This window comes from Nycticebus coucang, chromosome 10 (assembly GCF_027406575.1).
Source record: "Nycticebus coucang isolate mNycCou1 chromosome 10, mNycCou1.pri, whole genome shotgun sequence".
Classification (NCBI taxonomy): domain Eukaryota; kingdom Metazoa; phylum Chordata; class Mammalia; order Primates; family Lorisidae; genus Nycticebus; species Nycticebus coucang.
Genome location: NC_069789.1, coordinates 113,677,875 through 113,701,577, shown reverse-complemented (window position 1 = coordinate 113,701,577; position 23,703 = coordinate 113,677,875). Strand labels below are relative to the sequence as shown.

Here is a 23,703-nt window from a genome sequence, read left to right as displayed (position 1 = left end):
ATGAATATTTATAGTAGTATCATTCATACAGCCAAAAAGTTGAAGCATCCTAAATATCCATCAGCTGATAAATGGACAAACAAAATGTGATATTTCCATGCTGTGGAATATTATTTGGCAATGAAAAGAATGAGTGAGTGATACATGCAAGAACATGAATGAACCTTGAAAACATTATGCTAAAGGATTCACTATAGAGCAGCTATCACATAATTTTCATTTATACGAACCATCCAGAACAGGTAAATCTAGAGATAGCAGATCAGTGGCTGCCTAGGTCTTAGAAATATAACAGGATGAGGAATGAGGAGGACTACCAATGGGTATAGCATTCCTTTTTGGGAGTGATGAAAATGTTTAAAAATCAGATTATGAGGCTCGGTGCCTGTAGTTCAGCAGCTAGGGCGCCAGCCACATACACTGGAGCTGGCGGGTTTGAATCCAACCCAGGCCTGCCAAACAACAATGACAACTACAACCAAAAAATAGCCAGGTGTTGTGGCAGGTGCTACCTGGGAGGCTGAGGCAAGAGAATCACTTAAGCCCAAGAGTTTGAGGTTGCTGTGAGCTGTGACGCCATAGCGCTCTACCAAGGGTGACATAGTGAGACTCTGCCTCAAAAAAAAACTAGATTATGAGGTCAGGCCAGTGGCTCATGCTTGTAATCTTAGCATTCTGTGAGGCTGATGCTGGTGGATTGTTTGAGCTCTGGAGTTGGAGACCAGCCTGAGCAAGAGCGAGACCCCATCTCTACTAAAAATAAAAAAAATCAGCCAGTCCTTCTGGTGGGTTCCTGTAGTCCCAACTACTTGGGAAGCTGAGACAGGAAGATTGTCCAAGCCTAAGAGTTTGAGGTTGCTGTGAGCTATGATGCCACTGCACTCTATCCAAGATGACAGAGTGAAACTCTGCCTCAAACAAACAAAATTATGCTGGTGGCTGCAGAAATCTATAAACTTACTAAAAACCATAGAATTGTACACCTTGGGTGAACTCTGGCAAAGAAATTGGAGACAAATTGAAACAACTTCCAAGGAGTTTTACTATTAACAAAGAAATAGAACAGGAGCTTACCGGAAAACAGGTCAAGACAGGGAGTCTTAAAAATGGGAGAGTATGGCAGGCGCCTGTAGTCCCAGCTACTCGGGAGGCTGAGGCAAGAGAATCGCTTAAGCCCAGGAGTTGGAGGTTGCTGTGAGCTGTGTGAGGCCACGGCACTCTACCGAGGGCCATAAAGTGAGACTCTGTCTCTACAAAAAAAAAAAAAAAAAAATGGGAGAGTAACAACATGTTTGGATACTGATGGGAAAGACCTTGAAGAGAGGGAAGAATTGAGGATGGAGATCAAGTGGCAAGAACTGTGGGAGTGAGATTTTTGAGTAGATGAGCGGCATTGGAAGAGGCTGGTGTTGGCTCAGAGTGCAGGGCGTTCACCCTGGGCAACAGGATGAAGGGGGTGTCTGTGAGCACAGGTGCATGTGAGCGAGAAGACAGATGGGGATTCCAAACATTTTCTTCTTATAACCTCTATTTTCTCTGTGAGGTTGGAAGCCCGCTAAGATTGAGGCTGGGGGGAGGGGTTATTTTAGGAAAGAAGGGATGAATTCATCTCCTGAGGAGATGGACCAGGTACAAAAGCACCATGCATAGAGCCTGGCAATGTCTGGCAGGTGGTTGGTGCTCCGTAGGTATATGTGCATGAGTTGAGTACTTTAACCCTCTCAACAGCCTTGACTGATGGGATTATCCCTATTTTCCAAAGAAAAAAACAAGGTTCTGAGGAAGGAGGGCATCCTGTCCAGGTTCAAACAGCTAGTCCCCAAAACTGAGCCAGGAGTCTTCAATTTTCAATCACACAGCCCTTTCAGTTCTCAAAAAAAGGTGAGAGGCTCAGAGAAAATAAATAGAACTCTTTATTATATCCTAATCACACAGTGCAAATGGAGGTTAAATAAGAACAGGGAGAAAGCGAGGCCCTTTCCCCTCTGCTCCTCAAACCCACACCCTGACCAATAAATACCCCTCCCCAGAGACCCAGAAGTCCCAGACCCAAAGTCCAGACTGAAGAATCTTGGGTTTACCCCCTCGCTTCACAGAGGAGGGAAACTGAGGCCCAGAGAACCATCCAGCGAGTCTGTGGCTCCCGGGGCCCCGCAGGTCACCTTCAGTCTCCCCCTGAAGACGCTTTAGCAGGCACCTGCGTGGCTGGACTCATACCTGGACGCGGTAGCCCCCTGACCGCCGCCGACAGAGCCTCCGCACGCCCACCCAGTACAGCGTCAGCATGACCACCCAGTAGCCCACGTAGGCGCCCGCCCCTGCGGCCAGGTGGTAGCCCTCGGCTACCCGGGAGGGGCTGCTCCAATCGGCTGTGACCTCATGGGCCACACTGCGGACCAGGCCCCCGAACAGCAGCAGAGCCCAGAGGGCCAGTGGCAACAGAGGGACATAGTTAGCAGCCAGCTTCCGCCGGCCCGAGGTGCCCCAGCCGCTCTGGTTCATGGTGACCAGCGCCAGGAACTTGGCTGGCAGGAGACCGCACATGTAGAGGGGCGCGTAGAGGGACAGCAGCACCATGCGCAGGCAGCCCCGCAGCCAGGCCGCGAAGGCCGCCTTGGCCAGCGCCACGCCCTGCACGCACAGGAGCACCCAGAGCAGCGCCCAGGGGCGGCCCGCGTAGAACAGCCGCAGCACCGTGGCCGCCACGAAGAAGGGGAAGAGGCCCGATACCACCGCCTCATAGGTCATCCACGCGTGGTGCCGGTGCCACCACAGCGCGTTGTACAGCCACTCGCGGAAGTACGACTTGGACCAGCGCGTCTGCTGGCTCAGCCAGCGCAGGAAGGATGAGGGCGTCTCTGAGTAGCAGCGGGACCTGGAGGTGTACCTGGACAGGGCCAGAAACGTAGGCGTCAGCATGGTCGTCCTTAGGGCCTACGTAGGATTCTGAAGCCAGAAATGACCACTGAGGGAGGCCACCATGGTTGAGTTTCTTAACCTCTGTGGACCTCAGTTTTCTCATGTGTAAAATGGGGTCAGTAATGATTCCTATCTCATAAGGGCTCTGTGAAGATTGAATGCCAAGGGCTTAGAAGATAAATGTCAGCTACTATTATTTTTATTATGACTAATACCATTACTAAGATCACTGAGATTCCTGACACTGTTACTAATACTATCACTAATATATTACTAATATTTTGTGCTTCCTGCTATTGGCAGGCTCTACAGTGAGGAGCAAGTCCAGAGTGATTGCTCCCTAGGGCAGTCCATGCCTTAGAGCAGCTCCAGGGAACCCTCAGGCCCCTTCCTGTCCCTGGCAGACATCATCATTCATCAATCCCTGCACAGCTTCCAGCCAAGGAATCCCAGGCATTACTTGACTGTGTCCAGTCTCCTTCCCTGTGTCACTTGGCATTCTCAATGGCTGGCCTGCTTCCGACCTGGCCTTCTGCAGTCTGTACTCAAAACAGCTGCCAAAAAGATTATGTTACAACAATCACTCCTCTCCTTAAAACCCTTCTGTGGCTCCCTCGTCTTTGGCCAAAGTCCTTCCCATAGCCTGTAAGCCTTTCATGAGTGAACCCCTGTAATTCCTTCTCCCCCTCTCCTAACACGAACCCCCACTCCCTCTGCTCCACCCCTGGCTCGTTGCTTCAGCTGTACTCTTCTCAGCCTCCATCCCTATCCTAGCCCAGAACTATTTCCTTCCCTTCCTTCTTTCCGTCCTTCCTCCCTCCCTCCCTCTTTCTTCTTTCTTTTCTTTTTACATAGTCACAGTCCGTTGCCCTGGGTAGAGTGCTGTGGTGTCATAGCTCACAGCAACCTCAAACTCTTGGGCTCAAGTGATCCTCTTGCCTCACTCTCCTAAGTACCTGGAACTATAGGCGCCCACCACAATGCCTGGCTAGTTTTTTCTATTTTTAGTAAAACAGGGTCTTGATCTTGCTCAGTCTGGTCTCAAACTCCTGAGCTCAAGCAATCCACCTGCCTCAGCCTCCCAGAGTGCTGGGATTACAGGCGGGAGCCACTGTAATGGAAGTGGAACATGGCCACTGTTCCGGCCATAACCCAGAACTTCCTATCCCCCTTCCAGGCTTTATTATATCCTCAGCACATTTCATTACCATGCTGTGTGTTCTACTTATTTACCTTATTTGTTGTTTATGTCCCCAGTCAATATGAGCATGAATGAGTGTCCCTTTTGTCTACTGCTGCATCCCCAGAGCTCGAAACACTGTAAGCACTGAATGAATCTTTGTCAAGTAGATGAATAAGCAAGTTCCCTTAGTATATCCCAAGTTCTCTGGGATATATATATATCCCAAGTTCTCTCTGGGCATGGCTTTTAGAGCTTGGTCTAGCTCAGATCCCTCTGAGTCTCACTGAATTCTCCTGAAACATTTACTAGAGTTTTGATCCCCCCCCCACTCAATTGATTCTTTCTTGGTGGCTCTCTCACTAGTTAGACCCCACTCTGTCCATTTATCTCTTGCCCTTCCCACCCTACCTCACTCCTCACTTGGAGTGATCTGTACTGTCTATTTCGATGTCTTCATGGTACAGCCAGCTCATTGCATTTCATTCTGTATCTTCTAGGTGGAATTCCCCACCCACACTCTTGCATCACTTGGTAAAGTCCACGGGCCATGTGTTTCAATGCAAATGCCACCCTTGTTTCCTTAGGGTATCTTCCACTCTCTCCTAATATCTCACTTATAGTAAAGTCACTAGCTCAAAGCAAATGCCCCCTCTTCCCTTTCTAGTATCTTCCTCTCTGTTCCAAAATCTTATTTGGTAGAGGCCATTGTCCTGTGAGTTATTTTGGGTTTGGAGAATTCTCAACACACACACATGCACACACATTTGCTGGGATACTAACTGGCCTCACACCCGACCCACACCCGACCACTCAACCCCCTCAACTTACTTTGTGGCGTAACCCATGCTGAGCATGCGGTTGGTGAGGTGCCGGTCATCCCCAAAAGTACAGTGGGTGCCCAGGAACTTCTGGTTATACCAGGCCTCAAGAAACTGCTGCAGGAGGTTATTCCTGTATAGGCCTGGAGGGAGAGAAGATGTATGAGAGCATCAGCTTCTGCTGTCACTAACACCATCCTCAGTGCTGACTCAAGCCAAGCCCCATCTCCAATTCCAGCCCCATCCTTAATCATTGCAGTCCCCACCTCAACCCTATCTCCATCCCATCTCCAAACACAACTTAAGCCCCAATGCTGTCCTCAAACTCACAATTTGAATCACTTTCCAACTTGCCTGTCCCTGAACCACCCCCAGTGTGGCTGCAAACCTACTCCAATCAACTCCCCAAGTCTGTATCCACTCTTAGCAGCATTTCCTGCTCATCCCCATCCAAAACCCCATCTCTAACCTCAAACCTGGCCTCAGCCCTGTCTTTGACTCTAAGCTCATTTCATCCCACATGAATGAACTTCCCTGGCCCCAGCCCTAATCCCCATCTGTATCCTTTCTCTAATCCCAGTCCCCACACCAAACCCTGCTCTAGCTCAAACTACATCTTCACTGTCAGCTTCCATTCTTATCCGATCCAAATGCCTGCCCCAGCTCCATCTTTGTTGCCAACTTCAATTACATCCAACTTCAATTACATCAGCCCCCTCTAGCTCTGGCTTCCCTTCTCCATCCCCACCCATCCATGGCCCTCCCCAGCCCTGCCCCTGCTCACCTAGGGGACCGCTGATGCAGGACACACAGTGGAAGTAGCTCTGACAAGCCCGCTCCACGTTGAAGGCTACCCAGTATCTAAGGCTGCTTAGGAAGCTGACCCAGGAATCCAGAGGGTTAAGGATCCGAACATCCCCTCCGACAGCCCCTACCCGGAGGTCCTCGTCCAGCACCCTCACCAGCTCTAGCAGTGCCATGGGGTCCAGCCTTGTGTCTGAATCACAGACCTGTGAGGTATGAAATTCTGGCATCAGACTAGACCCTTACACAGGGCTAGTGCTTGGGGGAGAGAGTGCTAATGGGTGGGGGGAAGTTGGGTGCTCTGTAACCAAATTGAACATAATTTTGCAGGGTTTTTTTGTTTTGCCAAGTCTAATCAAATTTTAAGGTGAGCTCCAAGACCCATTGTATAATACCCTCCTTCGGTATGTGGGTAAGATCTGTAATTTGGTCATGACCAATAGAATATGGCAAAAGTTATAGGCTGTAATTCTCATGATTATATGCAAATGTTGAATGAGTTTTGCAATGTAATTAAGGCCCCAAATCTGTTGACTATTAATTAATCTAAAGGAGATTCTCCTGGGTGGGCCTGATCTAATCAGGTGAACTCTTAAAAAATCCAAACAAAAAAAGGAAGCCAGACACTCTCTCTTGCTGGTCTTGACGAGAGGACCTATCACAAGTTCTACAGCTTCAAGAAAATGAATTCCACCATCACATGAGCTGAGAGGAGGACCCCTGAGTCTTAAGACCCAGTTCCAGGGCCTAATTGCAGCCTGGTGATACCCTTCGCAGAGGACTCAGTTAAGCTGTGCCTGTGTTCCTGACTCATGGAAACTATGAAATAATAAATGTGTTTTGTCTCAATCCTCCAAGTGTATGGTATTTTGTTATGAAGCAAAAAAAAAAATCTAAATTGATACATTAGTGCATGGTTGTCTACACCGAATGGATGAATGAATGAATGAATGATTACATGAATAAATGAATCTCTATATTGAACACATAGATGGTTGAGTGTATGAACAAAAGTAGTTCAACAGGGGTGGCGCCTGTGGCTCAGTAGGTGGGGCGCCGGCCTCATATACCGAGGGCGGAGGTTTCGAACCCGCCCCAGCTAAACTGCAAAAACAACAACAAAAATAGCCAGGCGTTGTGGTTGGCGCCTGTAGTCCCAGCTATTCGGGAGGCTGAAGCAAGAGAATCGCTTAAGCCCAAGAGTTGGAGGTTGCTATGAGCTGCGATGCCATAGCACTCTACGAAGGGCGATAAAGTGAGACTCTGTCTCTAAAAAAAAAAAAAAAAAAAAGTAGCTCGCCACAAAAGACAGGAAAAAAGGTAGGAAAAAAACTTTACATTTAATGAATAAATAAGTGAATAAGTGAGCCAATGGTCTCCATATTGGAAGGATAGATGGACGCAGGAATGAATGAGTGAAGGAAAGAACGTCTTCAATAAATGCATGAAGAAAGGAAGAAGGAGAACTTAATTCTGGACTGAATGGGTGGATAAATGAATAAATGAGCGAAACAGAGTCTCTGCCTCCCCTGGGTGGGTGCATGAGGAAAGGAAGGCAGGCATGACTCTTACATTGAATGGATAAATGACGGAATCGATATGAAGGAATCATCTCCATATAGGATGGATGATGAATGGATATACGAATGAATGAGTGAAGGAAAGAATAAAGAAAGGAGAGATTTATGTGAATGTCTGCGTTGCAGCAAAGGCCCCAGGAAAGCGGGTTTCTTCGGGGGAGGGCGGAGGTTAGGGTCACGAGTCGGGTGAGGGCGCCCTCCGCTCACCTGCACGTAGTCTACCGAGTCGCCGAGAGCCTTGAAGGCGGTGTACATGACCTCGCGCTTGCCGCCCCAGCGCTGCGCCACGCACACGCAGCGGCGCGTCCTCACCAGCGCCTCCACCGCCAGCCGCCCGGGGTCCTCGGCCTCCACCTCCCTGTAGCCGTCGGAGCCCACCGCGCCCGCCGCCGCAGGTTCCCAGGGCTGATGGTAGTTGCCGTCCCACACGTAGGTGGCGGGGTCCTGGTCAGCAAAGACCTCTCGGAACATGTCAACCATGTAGAGGTCCTCCGCGCGGTTGCCGTCCACCACCATGAGGACACGCAGCCGCGCACGCGGGTACAGCAGGGCTCGGGCGGACACCAGGCACTGGCGCAGGTACGCCGGGTCCTCCTGGTACGCCGAGATGGTCAGCGCCACGCTGCGGGCAGTGGCCGCGTCCGGGGGTCCCCGCGCAGCCGCCCTCCGCGCAGCCGCCGCCACCCGCCGGTGCTCCAGGTACGCGAAGAGGCTCTGAGCCACCAGGTGCGCCGAGAGGAAGGCCCCATAGAGGCCGAAGGCCAGCAGACCATAGCGATCGGAGGCCAGTGGCACCCCGGCTGCGTAGGCCCAGCTCATGAGGCCCAGGATGAGCAGGGCAAAGGCGATAGTCAGCACCCGCCGGGCCAGGCCAGAGCAGCGGCGGGCTGCTTGGGTGGGCTTGAGCGGGTCCTGCTGCCAGCCGAGAAAGAAAAGGAAAAGGGATGAATCTTGAAGTGCTCCTCTGAGAAGACCTCCTGGGTTTTTACCCCTAGGCAGGGTGATAACGTCACCTTTTGGAAAAGGAGATTCCCCCAGCACTACAAAGTCATTTTAAACTGGGACAAACAGTTATCTAGGCTTAATATCTGATTTTAGCCTTTCTAATATACCTTTTTTTACCTTTTTTTTTTTTTTTTTTTCTGAGACAGTCTCACTTTATTGCCCTTGGCATCACAGCTCACAGCAACCTCCAATTCCTGGGCTTAGAGTACCATGTTATAGCTCACAGCAACCCAAACTCCTGGGCTCAAGCGATCCTCTTGACTTAGCCTCCTGAGTAGCTGGGACTACAGATGCCCTCCACTACCACTACCCTGGCTAGTTTTTTTCTATTTTTAGTAAGGATGCTCTTGCTCAGGCTGGTCTTGAACTCCTGAACTCAAACAATCCACCTGCCTCAGCCTCTCAGAGTGCTGGGATTACAGGTATGAGCCAAGGGTGCCTGGCCTTTTTTTCACATTGTAAACATCTCTTAAATCTGTGAGAATTAACACAATGGAATGTCACAGTTTAATTAATTAACACGTGTTTCTCTCCTCTTTGTGAGTGGCACATAAAAATAAAAATTCATCCCACAATCAAAGGTTTCTTAGTGTTCTGACAGTAATAAAAATAACACTTACCAAAAGAACAATACAAAATGACATGAACGAGTGCTGCTCTAAGCCTTTTGGATGAACTAACTTATTTGAATCCACACAGCAGCTGGGTGACCTAACAGCTGGTAGGTGCTATTATCACCGCCATTTTACAGATATGCCAACTGAGTCACACAGAAATGCACCAACATGCCCAAGGCCACTGGAAAGAAGAAGAGCCAGGATCTGTACCCTGGTAACCTAGTTACCAAATGACAACCTTCTGTACTACCTTTATTCCCCTGGAGAGGCCCTAGGGGAAAGTGTTTTTCCCCACCACATAGATGGCAAAACGGAGGACTGATTAGCCAGGAGGAGGGGCTTGTGCAAGGTCAGCCTCTCATAGCTCAGAGAATCTCCTCTCTGACTTCCCAGAGGCGTGGCCTGGTTCTCCTTTTCCACTGCCCAGCTTCCTGGCAGATGCCCAGTAGGTGTTGCTGGAAGAGTGCAGAATCAGAGAGAAAAGTTGCCTCCATTTTCTCATTTGTAAAATGGGTATTTAGCACCTTCCATGTGCCAGACACTACTCTACAACCATCCTTTGAGGTAGGTACTGTTACTATCTCACATTATAGATGAGGAAACAGAAGCGCAGAGAGGTGAATTCTCTTTCCCAAGGCTACTCAGACAGGAAGTAGAGGAGGTAGGGTTCAAACTCAGGCATTCTTTTATTCCCCTCAATGGGACGCTTCCTTTTATGTCACTAGTTCCTGCCTTGAGGGCTTATTGTGAGTTAAGGGAATCAGTTATTAAGTAGTAGACCTTCCATGTCCATAAAGATGTCACCTGAGCAGGTGGAATGCAGCCAATACAACTGAGAAACTGAAATTAAGGGCAGCACCTGTGGCTCAGTGAGTAGGGCGCTGGCCCCATATACCGAGCGTGGTGGGTTCAAACCTGCCCCCAGCCAAACTGCAACAAAAAAATAGCTGGGCATTGTGACGGGCATCTATAGTCCCAGCTACTCAGGAGGCTGAGGCAAGAGAATCACCTAAGCCCAAGAAATGGAGGTTGCTGTGAGCTGTGACGATACAGAACTCTACGGAGGGCAAGAAAGTAAGACTCTGTCTCTTAAAAAAAATAGAGAGAGAAACTGAATTTCACATTGAATTTAATTTTAATTAATTTGTATTAATAATTTAAAATTTTATGTTAATTAATTTAACTTTAATTAAATTAAGAACTGGTATTGGATTCAGTTATTAGAAAGCTTTTAAAAAAACCTATCTGGGAACAAGTTGGATCTATGACGCTTCTTTTTTGACCGTAAATTTTACAAAACCTAAATATAGATCAAGTGTTTCCAGTGAAAATGTAGCATCTGAGTGAATGTGCTGTCAGTACACAGTGGATTTTGAAGCCTGAGTCCAATGAAAAGAAAGTAAAATATTTCATTAATATTTTTGTATTGCCAGGTGCCGTGGCTCACGCCTGTAATCCCAGCACTTGGGAGACCAAGGTGGGTAGACTGCCTGAGCTCATGGGTTCAAGACCAGCTTGAGCCAGACTGAGACCCCATCTCTAAAAATAGCCGGGTATTGTGGTGGGCCCCTGTAGTCCCAGCTACTCAGGAAGCTGAGGCAAAAGAATCGCTTGAACCCAAGAGTTTGAGGTTGCTATGAGCTATGATGCCACAGTACTGTAGCAAGGGTGACAAAGTGAGACTCTGTCTCAAAAAAAATTAAAAAAAATTTGTATTGGCTATAGATTGAAATGATCATATTTTTACATATAGAAGTAAGCATGCTAAGACCTGCTACAGCAGCTGTTGTCAACCTATGGGCTGTGATCCCTTTTTAACAATGAAAATACAGGGCAGCACCTGTGGCTCAATGAGTAGGGTGCTGGCCCCACGTAGCATAGGTGGCAGGTTCAAACCCGGCCCTGGCCAAAAACTGAACAATGAAAATATATTGTGGCATTAGGAAGGTTGAGAACCACTGCGCTGAAGGCTAAGTTTCACATTTTTAAGTGGTTTTAAAAAGCCAAAGAAAAAAATATTTGTGGAGCACAAAAAGTTATACGACATTCAAATTTCAGCATTTATAAATCAAATTATATATGATTTGCATACAACCACACTCATTTGTTTACACACTGCAGCTAATTCCACACTATAGCATCAAAGTTGAATAGTTTCAAAAGAGATCATCACGTGGCCACCAAAGCCACAAATATTTACTATCTGCCCTTTTACCAAAAAGAGTGCCAACTCTGAGCACATTGAGTTAAGTAAAATATAGTATTAAAATTATTCCACCCATTGTTTTTAACTTCCCCAAATGTGGCTACTAGAAAATTTTAAATTGTAGATCATGGCTCAAGTCATGTTTCTATAGGACAGAGCTGAGATGGAGTTGTTAATCATTCCATATTAGCAATTCTTTCTTCTAGAATCCTTTTTTGTCCCTTTGCTTTGCACTGGCCCTGCCCAAATTCCTGGCAAGGCTCTGCTTATGCTGAGGATCACCATGACAAGTGGAGGTCCAGAGGTGGTGATTCCAGCAACGTGGACACACATTCAGTTCATCACACACATGTGGACACACCCACTCACACGTGCACTCACACATGATGAGTGACACACCGAGTGACCCGGAGACCCCCCACTTACAACCACACAGGTGAACTTGGAGACACTCATCTCTCAGCAGGAAGAAGCACACCTTGTAGAGATACCCATGTGGTAACAAACATACAAACAACCCCCAGGGTCTGGGCCAGTGAGACGGAAAAGCAGGATTTTAGAAGGAATAGTAATTTAGACGCTACTTAACCATATAAAATTGCCATTTTTACCAGTTAATAGTGGCTGAATATCTGTGATTTCATGTGGTTCAACTTAATAGTTAAGGTACACATAAAATAAATCGAGACCCATGTAGTACAGGGAAATACATCCCTCTCTTTCTCTCTCGATAGCCCCCTGTTGCTAGTTTGCTCACTCTTTCTCTTCCCCTCCTGGGGGACACAGACACACACGAATTTATAGCCAGACAAACATGCGCAGAAACATAAACACGTCATGTCTCACATACATGGACTTGGCATGGCTGCTTCCACACAGAAATGGAAGAATGCGTGCTCAGACACACGGGTATAATCTCACACACACAGTTTCCCAGCACACATGTCGCACAGCTGGAAGTCATTTCCTCACTATGCTCACACACACCTGTCTCATCGCAGCGGTCCGGCTGGGCTGTGTCCTCTCCTGCTTGCTCTCTGAGTCTCTCTAGACTGGAGAGCTGGAGGGGGTTTGATTTGAAGACCAGCACAGGCGGGGGCGGGAGCAGTCGCTGACGTCAGGCTAAGCTGGGCCAGGGGCTCTGAGGTCACGGCCGCGCGGGGCAGCTCCACCCACTTCCCGCTATTCCCCTCTTAAGCCCTCTCCCAGCCAAGCCAGCCTGCCTTCCCAGCCCCCCAAGTCTGCCGCCACCCCTTCAGTCCTCTTTCCCACCGCTCCCCCTTCCCTCCCTGCCTCTCCCTCTGTTTTTTCTCTTTCTCTCTTGCCCCTTGCCTCCTCCCCCCATGTTTCTCTCTCACCTCCTTTGCATTTGGGGGCTCCCCTCATCTTTCCTTGTATCTCTCTCCAACTTTTCTGTCTCCCCAACCCTATGTTTCTCCTTGCCACCCTCATCTCTCTCCCCCATTTCTACATTTCTCCCAATTTCTGTATTTCCCTCCATCCCTCTCTCCCCCCTTTTCTTTCCTCCTCTCTCCCTCAGTTCCCTCTCTCCCTCTTTCCTCCCCAGCTCTCCTCACCTTCCTCAGTCACCCCCATACTGCCCCTCCCCATGGCTTCACCCCCCCTGTCCCCTGAATCAGTCTCTGGGTTGGGTCTCCAAGGAATGATGTGTCTCAGCAACTGGCAGATGGAATAAAAAATGCACACACGTGCGTGCTGCGGGTGTGCCTGTGAGCACTGGCTTGAGGTACAGCTGCCTGGAACTGGAGTTGTGAGAGAATGTCTGTCCCTTAGACACCTAATTGACGTGGGTCTGCATGTGCGTGTGTGCCTGTGTGCGTGTGTGCACACCAGAGTCTGGGGTGGAGGGCTGGGGCACTGAGAGTCATGACCTCGGGGACTCAGAGTTATTGGTCAGCTGCCCCCAGGGAGCCACACAGGCTTGGTCAAACCTCTGACCCATCACAGAAACTGAGTCAGACCACAATGGAAAAGAGATCCTGGACCCAGGTGTCTGATGCCCCAGCTCCTCCAGACTAGAAAATCAGTGATAAATGTCATTATCTCCCAGACTTTCTTTCAATGATTTTTTTTTTTGAGACAGAGTCCTACTCTGTTGTCCAGGCTTGAGTGCCATGGCATCAGCCTAGCTCACAGCAACCTCAAACATTTAAGCTCAAGCAGTCTTCTTGTCTCCTGAGTAGCTGGGACTACAGGTGCCCACCACCATGCCTGGCTGTTTTTTGTTGTTGTTGTTGTTTTTTAACGGAGATGAGTCTCTTGCTCTTGCTCAGGCTGGTCTCAAACTCCTGAGCTCAAGGGATCCTCCTGCCTCGGCCTCCCAGAGTATTAGGATTACAGGCATGAGCCACCGCGCCTGGCCTCTTTTCATGATTTATGGAAAAAAAACCCTCTCTGTATCTATTTTGCTTTCTGCTCCTCTTACTATAAACTGGTAATGTCGCCCCTGACTTCAGCAGCTGTTTTTCTCCCTGTAACTGATTGTGGTAGCACATGCCCACTTCTCTCTCTCTGTCTCAGTCCCTCCCTGAGTCTCTGTCATTTTGTCTCTGTCTCCCCAACTCTGTTTATCTGTCCATCTGTCTGTCTGGGTCTCTATCCCTGTGTATTCCTGTGTGTTTATGCCTGTCCGATACTCTTCCTGCTTCCCTCTCTCTCCTTCCTTCTCTCTGCATTTCCACCTGCTCCTCTCTGGGTTGGTGTCTGTCTCTGAACTGCTCTGTCTCCCTGACTCCTGACTGCCTTTTCTGTGACTTTCTCTCTTTCTGAATGTTTTTAATGTCTCTCCCTGTCCTTCTCTCTCTCTACTCACTCTCTCTCTCTCATCTCCCCTCAGCCTCTCTACATTCCTATTTCTTCCTGAGACTCCATCTCTTCATGTGTTTCGCGTTTCTCTCTCTCTCCTTCACTGTTTCTCTCTGCTTTTCTGTCTCCAAGCCTTGGTTTCTTGCTGCGGCTCCATCTCCTCCAGCCTGGCCTGGCTGCTCCTCTGCCAGACACCAAGTCCTCACCCACTGGGTTTCCCCGGGGAGGCAGGATGTGGGGGCGGGCGCCAGGTGAAGCCTTTGCCTGAGCCGGGCTGGCAGGGAGAGGAGGCCGGGCTGCCAGGGCACCCCGCCCACCAGCCAGGGCGGGCCGGGCGGTGCCTGCCGCTGTTGCTGGGCGCCTGGTGTCTGGCCGTGTCAGGACGAAGGATCCTCCGACGATCTGACGATCCGGGGTTAGCCCGGAGCAGAAGGGGAGGGTGACCCCTCTCCCCCTAGTGGGAGGAGGCAGCCCAGGCTCCGCCCAGAAGCCCAGCATGTAGCTGCCCAGCCCCCACCCTGCCCTGCCTGGGTGGAGCCCCTGTATAAAACCAGCGGTTTCTAAAACTAGAGTGTGGATAAAGAAGGAAAAACTAGGACCCTGATGGTTTCCCTACTACAGGACTGAGGAGTCCAGCACCCAGCCCCTCCTCCCTCAGACACAGGGGTCCAGGACCCCAGCCCCTTCCTCCCTCATATCCAGGGGTCGGGGTCCCTAGCCTCTCCTCCCTCAGACACAGTGGTCCTGGCCCCCACCTCTTCATTCAGACCCACATGTCCAGTCTCCTAGAATTCCTTGTAGGGAGAGATGACCAAGGCTGGAAGAAACCAAGATCAGAACTGAAAGACAAGAGAGGGAGCTGGGAACTCCCATGGAAGGCAGAGTCTGGCAGTGAGGGGATGAGCAGAGACCTCCAGCACCCCTCGATCAAAGCTGTGTCTCCCATAACCCTCCACTCCAATGGCAACTGACCTCCATTCCCTGCCCTGGCCGCACATGGCCTTCCCAGGATTTTGATCATTGTCAGAAAACCTCAGGCCATGATTTGCAGAACCAGGACAGAAAGGACGGAAAGGTGGTAAAGATAAAGCAAAAGTTGAGAAAAGGCAGTGGAAAGAAGATTTATCCACTTTAGAGACATCTCCTGACCCCTGCAGAGCAGGGTTCTGGGTGGGGCGATGTTGGGCACACACAGATGACTCAGCTCTGGGCCCTGCCCTTGAGGAGATGCCAATGCCATGGAGGAGACAGCTGTGTAAACAGAGGACTACAAGCCAGTTCAAGGATGCACCAACCCAGCTGGAGAGTCCAGGAGGGCCTCCTGGAGGAGATGACCCTGACTAAATGAGGAGAGGCCATAGTAAAAGTAGAGGGTAAGGAAAGGGGCAACTGGCTCAGCACCTGTAGCACAGTGGTTAGGGCACCAGCCACATACACCCAGGCTGGCAGATATGAACCCGGCTTGGGCCAGCTAAACAACAATGACAACTGCAACAAAAAAGTAACCAGGCATTGTGACAGGCACCTGTAGTCCCAGCTACTTGGGAGGCTGAGGCAAGAGAATTGCTGAAGCCCAAGAGTTTGAGGTTCCTGCGAGCTGTGATGGTATGGCACTCTACCGAGGGTGACATAGTGAAGCTCTGTCTCAAAAAAAAAAGAAAAGAAAGTGAAAAAAGAAAAGAAAAGAGGCAGCCAAGGCAAGAACTGGTGCAGCTAGGCAGGAAAGGGAAAGTACATAGGTAAATTGGTGCTGTGGGAGTGTAAAGGGTAAAGCCAAAGAGTGGGAGGTGGGTGCCAAATGGGGTCCACCCATGTGGAGAATTTTTAAATTTATTTTTTAATTGACAAATAAGCATTATATGTGCTTATTATTATGATGCACAATACAATGCTTTGCTAGATGTTTATGTTGTAGACTGGCTGGGTCAAGCTCTTTAATATATGCAACATGTAGGGTTTGACTAACGGAATCAGAGGCTAGGACTTTGGCCTGGGGGTACTGGGGAGCCATGGGAGGGCTGTAAGTAAGGGAGGGCCAGGATCAACTCTAGGTCCAAATGAGGGACTAAGTAGATGGAGTGACAGGAGTTAGGGGGTGCTTTTGACCAGGGGGCCCACAGGGTGGTGGGGTCCTATCAGAGAGTCAAATATACCAGGGTCTTCTCTGGACTAGAGAGAATTTTGAGTCTAAGCTTGGATGGAGTTTAACACAGGGCACTGATGCAGGCCTTAGGGAAATGTGAACAAAGATGGGCAGAGGTGCTCATTTTTTTTTTTTTTTGTAGAGACAGAGTCTCACTTTATGGCCCTCGGTAGAGTGCCGTGGCCTCACACAGCTCACAGCAACCTCCAACTCCTGGGCTTAAGCGATTCTCTTGCCTCAGCCTCCCGAGTAGCTGGGACTACAGGCGCCCGCCACAACGCCCGGCTATTTTTTGGTTGCAGTTTGGCCGGGGCCAGGTTCGAACCGCCACCCAAGGTGCTCATTTTTTGACCAAGAGCACCCCAGGAGTCAAGGATCCAGTCAGCTGCCTAAAACCCCAATATTTTAGGACACAGGCAGCTGCCTTGAAACCCAACAGAAGGAATGGGGGAGGACAGAGAGATGTAAGGAAGAAGACCCAGCAGGTGGAGCCTCCACCCTGCTCTCCCCACTTAGAGCAGCCAGTCCTAGGAGGGATGGGTAAGAAGCTCCCATAGAAGTGGGGCCTTAGGCAGAAAAACGTCAGGATCGGCAGAGCAAACTGCCTCTGGACTTCCAGGAATTCAGAAGGCTCGGCTGCCATTCTCCCAGAGGAGCCCAACTGACTCGGAGTTAGACTGGGCCATTCTCCCCACACACATGCGTTCTGGGAAGCATCTAGGCCTCCAAGATTCTGCTGAAACTGGGGGAGGGAGGGAGGCCAGCCAGCAATGATGATTGTACATCTACTTTTTGCTTCCAGCTGGCACCTCTGGGAGAAGCTACAGGAGCCAGGAGGAAGGAAGGGAAGGCCGGGAGGGGGAGAGCCCTGTGTGTGTCCAGCCAAAAACACTGTCCTCCAGGCCTCCACTGTCTTTCTAGCCTTTTTCCCTGGAGGGAAACAATCAGAAAGTGCCACAGAGTGGAAGAGGGGGACTTCCTTTTACAGCAGCTGTCTATCCCAGGGAAGCAAGGAGGAGGCATCTCATCTTCCAGATGAGGAAAATGAGGCCTGAGAAGAGTTGTTTCCTGGCCAGAGAGATGCAGCACAGAGCAGTATAGCCAGGTAATAGAAATCAGATGTCAGATATTGTCTCTCTGTCTACTGAGCAGGTCACTGTAGAAATAGTGGCTGGGGGTCCAGACTCCTGGATCTGAGGGAGGAGGGGCTGAGTGGATCCCTGGGTCCAAGGGACCAGGGGGCTAGAGTCCTCGCTTCCTGAATTCTCAGGTTTACCCCATTCTGAAATGTGACAGAAGATTTTTCCAGGCCTAGGTTCCTCTTGCATATGTGGCTTCAGCTCTGTGCCTTCCCCCACCCTTCTGAAGTCCCTGTTGCCCACTTGGAATCCTGGATCCACCTTCACTATAGCAAGGGCCAAAGAGCCTCTGTAGGAGGAATGCAACAGTGTGATTCAAAAAATAAATCTGAAGATGGAGAGCCAGGGGCAGGGCTGGCTGCCTGGACTTCTGGGGCCACCAGGGAAGAGTAGTTTTGAAAGAAATTACTGTTTCTCTACTCATAATACTCTAATGTGTGGAGTTTTATTTCCAGTAACAATCAATTTTCCAACTCTTTGGATAACAACTGAATGTCTAAGCATTCATTTAAATTCTGACACTAACTACTAGGAGTTGGTACAGATCCCACAGGTCGGGGGCTCAATCCCACAAGACTATCCCCCCACTTCAGATGTCAGTCCCAGGTAGTGGGGTCACAGGGTCCCCACATTCTATTTGACTTGGCTACAAATTGGGTACTCTCATGACCCCTCTCAAGTTCACTAATTTGCTGTAACATCTCACAGAACGCAGAGTGACCCCTATTTACATTTACCAGTTTAAAGAATATTAAAAAGGATACAGATGAACAGCCAGGTGAAGAAGTACATGGGGGAGGTTTAGAAGGGTCCCAAGTACAGGAGCTTCTGTCTCCGTGGAGTTGGCACCATATGGATGCGTTTGGCAATATGGATGCTCTCTGAGCCCCATCATTTAGGGTTTTCATGAAGCTTCTTTATCTAGGTGTGATTGATTAAATCACTGGCCATTGGTTATTAGTAAATCTCTAGCCCCTGTAAGCTTCCTGAAGGTTGGAGATGAGGCTGGAAGTTATAACTTTCTAATCAGGTGGTTGATTCCTTTGGCAACTAGACCTTGATCCTTCTAGAGTCACCTCATTAACATAAACTCTTGGAAAGGGGCTTACCATGGAAAGGGGCTTATTATGAATTAAAAAGACATTCCTTTCATCTCTAGCACTCAGGAAATTACATGAGTTACAGGAGCTCAGTGCCAGAAACCAGGGCCAGAGACCAAATATATAGTTCTTATTGTCTCAGTCCATTCTTGCTGTTCTAAAAAACACCATATACTGGTATGGCTGATAAACAACAGAAATTTATTTCTGACAGTTCTGGAGGGTAAAAATTCCAAGGTCAGGGCGGCGCCTGTGGCTCAGTGAGTAGGGCACCGGCCCCATATGCCGAGGGTGGCGGGTTCAAACCCAGCCCCGGCCAAACTGCAACAAAAAAAATAGCCGGGCATCGTGGCAGGCGCCTGTAGTCCCAGCTGCTCGGGAGGCTGAGGCAAGAGAATCGCGGAAGCCCAAGAGTTCGAGGTTGCTGTGAGCCATATGACGCCACGGCACTCTACCAGAGGGCGGTACAGTGAGACTTTGTCTCTACAAAAAAAAAAAAAAAAAAATTCCAAGGTCAAGGCACTGGCTGATTTGGTGTCTGGTGAGGACCCATTTCCTTGTTTCTAAGAGAGTAATCTTCTCTGTGTGTCCCCACATGGTGGAGGGGGTCTCTCTCAAGCCTCTTTTACAGGGGCACTCATCCCATTCATGAGGGGTCTACCCATATGACCTCATCATGCCCCCCAAATCCCCACTTCTTAATACCATCAGCTTGGGGGTTAGGATTTCAACAGTGAATTTTAGTGAAACTGTCTTGCAGAGACCAGGCACAGTGGCTCAGGCCTGTGATCCCAGCACTCTCAAAGGCTGAGGTGGGAGCTCAGGAGTTTAAGACCAGCCAAAGCAAGAGTGAAACCCCATCTCTACTAAAAATAGAAAAATTAGCCAGGGGTTGTAGCAGGCACCTGTAGTTCCAGCTACTCGAGAGGCTGAGGCAGGAGGATAGCTTGAGCCCAAGAGTTTGAGGTTGCTGTGAGCTTGGCTGAGGCCACTGTACTCTAGCCTGGGTAGCAGAGTGAGACTGTGTCTCAAAAAAACAAATAAAACAAAATAAAATAGTAGAGCCACAAAGTGTAAATAGTAATCAAAGTCAGATTTTTATAAAAACCATAGATATAGCCAGAAGTTAACTAGTCATCATTCCCTAACTTCCTTGCTGCTATAATTGGTTACTGTTTAATGGCACTATCCTCTCTGACAGACAACAGGGGCAAGATTAGTGACTCTTCCCCACTACTTTTTTTGAGACAGAGCCTCACGCTGTCACCCTGGGTAGAGTGCTGTCACATCACAGCTCACAGCAACTTCCAACTCCTGGGCTCAAGCGATTCTCCTGTCTCAGTCTCCCAAGTAGCTGGGACTACAGGCGCCCACCACAGTGCCCGGCTATTATTTTTTTTTTTTGGTTGCAGCCATCTTAGTTGTTTGTTGGGGCTGGGCTGGATTCGAACCCGCCAGCTCAGGTGTATGTGTCTGGCGCCTTAGCCGCTTAAGCCACAGGCGCTGAGCCCCCACTATTTTTGTGATGACATTACTATTGTAAATCCTAAAATCCCTCTTGGGGTTCTTGCTGTTAAATCCCAAGCACTTGTGGTGACATAGATAACATCTCTATTGTAAATCCTAAAACTGGTCTTTACAGTATTTTGCAGACTCTGCATCCCAGAGACCTACGGACGTCAGCCAGACCCATGGAGAGACATGGGAACAGATCCAACAACCCTGAAACTCCTTATCCAGGAAATGTCACAAATGAGAAGATAATTTCTGCATCCCAATTCTATGCGCTCATTCACTGCCAATCGGCAGACCCAATTCCCTAAACTTTTTTGCCTGCCAAACTATCTTTAAAAACCTTTTTTCCCAAATTCTCAGGGAGGCAGATTTGAGAAATTACTCTCATTTCATTTTGGGGGAACATGAAAAATAAAAGCTCATTCTCTACTGCGTTACTGGTCTGAGGATATTGGTTTTCACTGGGGGTTGTGCAGGGACCCCACTGGGCTGTAACATCAGCGAAGTACATGCAAAAACCATTGTTATGTTATAGCTACTTGAAAGTTCTTGGCAAGGAGACATTTCATTCCCCGGAGCCTTTCTTTCCTCATCTGTAAAATGGGTCTATCTTAAGTTATCCTTCACAGGGTAACCCTTAAGATTCAGAGAGTATGCCTGGCACTCTGGACTATGAAGTGAGTTTAGCCATCTCTGAATCAGCAGTAGCTGAAGGTTTCCATGGCTAATTCAGTGGCAAGAAAGGGGACAGTTCACCCTCCCTGAACACTACAGCTCTCATCCAAGAGGTCAGCTAAGTGCGGGCTCTGGAATCAGACACTCCTGGGTTCCAAGGCTGGTGGCCATGGACAAGCTACCTCCCAGCCCCAAGCCACCTTCGGGCCCGAGCCTGCTCTTCCACCTTAGCCACCTGTGGCCGAGGAGAGCCCATCACCATGCTGATGTGGGTGGATGGAACTCTTTCGGGTGTGAGTTCCTCCCTGGGCCCAGAGGAAATCTGTCAAGCATGGGGTGAGGAGACCCTCCTATCCTGGCATATTGGGGGGAGTTTATTATAGCAAAAAAGAAGCTCAGAGAAGTTTGGGGAGCAGCCAAACTGTGCAGTGTGAATGGTGAGTCATCAGAGGGGCGTGTCTGGTGGGCCGCAGACAGAGGAGTCAGAGCCTCGCAAGTCTGGGGGCCCCATCTGGGGTCTGTGCTGCAAGTACCCACAGTCCAGCGGCTCCAAACCACAATGCTGTCATTTCCAGTGGAAGAGGAAATAATGCTGCTACGGATTACACGAGAGGGTCCCAGGAGAAGGTGCCGTGAGCTCTCATACGCACGGGGGTTCACTGGTGGCCCCTAAAGATACCTTCAAGTCCTAACACCCTGCACATCTCAATGTGACCCTACTTGGAAAAAAGAGTTTTAGGGATTATGTTTAAGCTGGTGTTATGAAGTTAAGGACTTCGAGATGAGATCTGTGTTTTCAAGTCTGATACCATCCTGGCCAGTGCCCTCTGGTCCCTGTGATGAATCCATTTTCCAAATGTTAGAGATGAGAGATGAATAAAGCTGCCAAGGGCACAGCCCAGGACACTGGCTGTACTGGCTGCTACTGTCTCCATATAACCAAGTATCCTGCAAACTGGTCTGTGGACCCTAAAACATCTAAATCATCTGTGCGTGTTTGCTGAACATGCAAATTACTGGACCCTTCTCCCATTTTTTCTGATTTGGTCAGCTCAGAGCTTTAGAAGTGACTTCAACAAATGCCCCAGATAATTCTTACATACTTTGAAATCCGAAAACCATTGGACTAAGACAAAACTCATCCCAAAGGTGAAATAATGTATCTATGAGCCTGGCATCAACCTATGTACTTTCTCTCAATATCCTTGAAATACTATTGAGGAAAGTATTGTAATCCCCATTTCCCAAATAGGAAAACCAAGGTTCCTGATAGGTTCGGTGTCATTGCAGAATTGGAGGAACCAGGGAAGAAACCCTAGCTTAAATGGGCTCCCAAACTATTTCATAGGTAATTTGTGATTTCTAGAACCCATTTGTACAAAATAGCTTGCTTGAGCTGGGCAAGGTGGCTCATGCCTGTAATCCTAGCATTCTGGGAGGCTGAGACGGGAAGATCATTTGAGCTGAGGAGTTCAAAACCAGCCTGGGCAAGAGCAAGACCCTGACTCTACTAAAAACAGAAAAATTAGCTGGGCGTGGTGGTGAGTGCATATAGTCACAGCTACTCAGGAGGCTGAGTCAAGAGGATTGCTTGAGCCCAGGAGTTTGAGGTTGCTGTGAGCTAGGATTGGCCATTGCACTGTAACCTGGGCAACAGAATGAGACTCTGTCTCAAAAACAATAAGTAAATATGTAGCAAAAAAAAAAAAAAGCTTGCTTGCCTGCTACTGAATTGCTTCATTCATTTATTCACTCACTCACTCATTCATTCATCAATCATTGTCACTGAGGCATCCTCTGTAATGGAGCCTCACACCCCAGGAAGTCAGAAGAACCAGGGATTCTAACACCACCTCCAACATCTGTGAATTTGGGAAAGTGATTTATTCTTTCAGATCTTGGTTTCCCTCCTCTGTCACTGTATTGGAGTGAGGATCAAATGAAGGGAGGCATATGAGCCCTCACTGTGTGGGTTGATAGGGACCCCTCCCAAAAGATACATTTAAGTCCAGACCCTGTAAATGTGACCTTATTAGGAAAAAGCATAGAGGCTAAGCAGGGTCGGACCTGGTTAGTACTTGGATGGGAGACCGCCTGGGAGTATCCAGTGCTGTAGGCTTAAAAATAATAATAATAATAACAATAATATTGACTTGAGCTTATCCTGGGCCCTAAATTCCAAGCAGGTGTCCTTACAAGAGTGAAGCAGAGGGAGATTAGACACAACGCAGAGAAGATATGATGTGAAGACAGAGGCAGAGATTGGAGTAATGTGTGCAGTAGACAAACATTAGTTTTCTGGCACAATAACTAAGTCACTCACCACTCAGTTTCTGCAGGGGATTGGTTTCAGGACCTCTGAATACCAAAATCCACAGACGCTCAAGACAATTATATAAAATGGATAGTATTTGCATATAACTGGTGCACATCCTCCTGTGTACTTTAAATCATCTCCAGGTTACTTATAATATCTAATGCAATGTAAATACTATGTAAGTAGTTGTTATGCTATACTTTAAAAATTCGTGGTATGTTTTATTGTTTTTTAATTCCAAATATTTTCTGTCTGTAATTGGTCAAATCCTTGAATAAGGAACCTGCAAATGCCGAGGGCTGGTGGTACTACAAACTGGTGACTGAAACAACAGAAATTTATTGTCTCACAATTTTGGAGGCTAGGAGTACAAGATCAGGACTGGTTCCTTCAGGGGCTATGAGGGAGAATCTATTCTACGCCTCTCAATTGGCTTCTGGTGGTTTGCTGACAGCCTTTGGTGTCCCCTGGCTTGTAGAAGCATCTGCAATCTCTGCCTTCATCAGATGGTGCCCTTTCTGAGCACGTGTCCAAAATTCCCCTTTTCATAAGAACATGAGTCATGTTGGGTTATGGGGTCCACCCTACTCTCCAATATGACCTCATCTAACTTAATAATTATATCTGCAGTCAGGCGTAGTGGCTCATGTCTCTAATCCTAGCACATTGGGAAGCCGAGGAGAGAGGATTGCTTGAAGCCAGGAGTTCAAAATCAGCCTGGGCAACACAGTGAGACCCCATTTCTACCAAAATAGAAAAATTTAGGCTGAGGGGGCTGTCTCATGCCTATAATCCTAGCACTCTGGGAGGATTCCTTGAGCTCAGGAATTTGAGACCAGCCTGAGCAAGAGTGAGA

The 23,703-nt window shown here is 48.6% G+C and overlaps 2 protein-coding genes across 3 annotated transcripts in view; one reads left to right on the top strand and one right to left on the bottom strand.

The window, feature by feature from the left end:
• SPACA6 (sperm acrosome associated 6) overlaps positions 1–20,265 on the top strand; it is a 35,485-nt gene extending 15,220 nt beyond the window's left edge. The window contains exon 11 of the mRNA XM_053606181.1: positions 19,983–20,265. Within this exon, the coding sequence (XP_053462156.1) occupies positions 19,983–20,163 (181 nt within the window). The 3' untranslated portion in view covers positions 20,164–20,265. The remainder of the gene's footprint in view (positions 1–19,982) is intronic.
• HAS1 (hyaluronan synthase 1) lies at positions 1,896–12,206 on the bottom strand. Of its 2 annotated transcripts, none has more exons than XM_053606178.1 (5): positions 12,120–12,206; positions 7,512–8,219; positions 5,705–5,930; positions 4,931–5,063; positions 1,896–2,887 (listed from the first exon to the last, which is right to left on the bottom strand). In XM_053606178.1, exons 1-5 carry the CDS (start codon positions 12,126–12,128, stop codon positions 2,212–2,214), a joined length of 1,752 nt encoding a protein of 583 aa, XP_053462153.1. In that variant the 5' UTR covers positions 12,129–12,206; the 3' UTR covers positions 1,896–2,211. The 2 variants fall into 2 exon arrangements, with proteins under 2 accessions (XP_053462153.1, XP_053462154.1); XM_053606179.1 differs by having other exon boundaries at positions 7,512–8,216; positions 12,120–12,181.
• Positions 20,266–23,703: the final 3,438 nt, after the last annotated feature.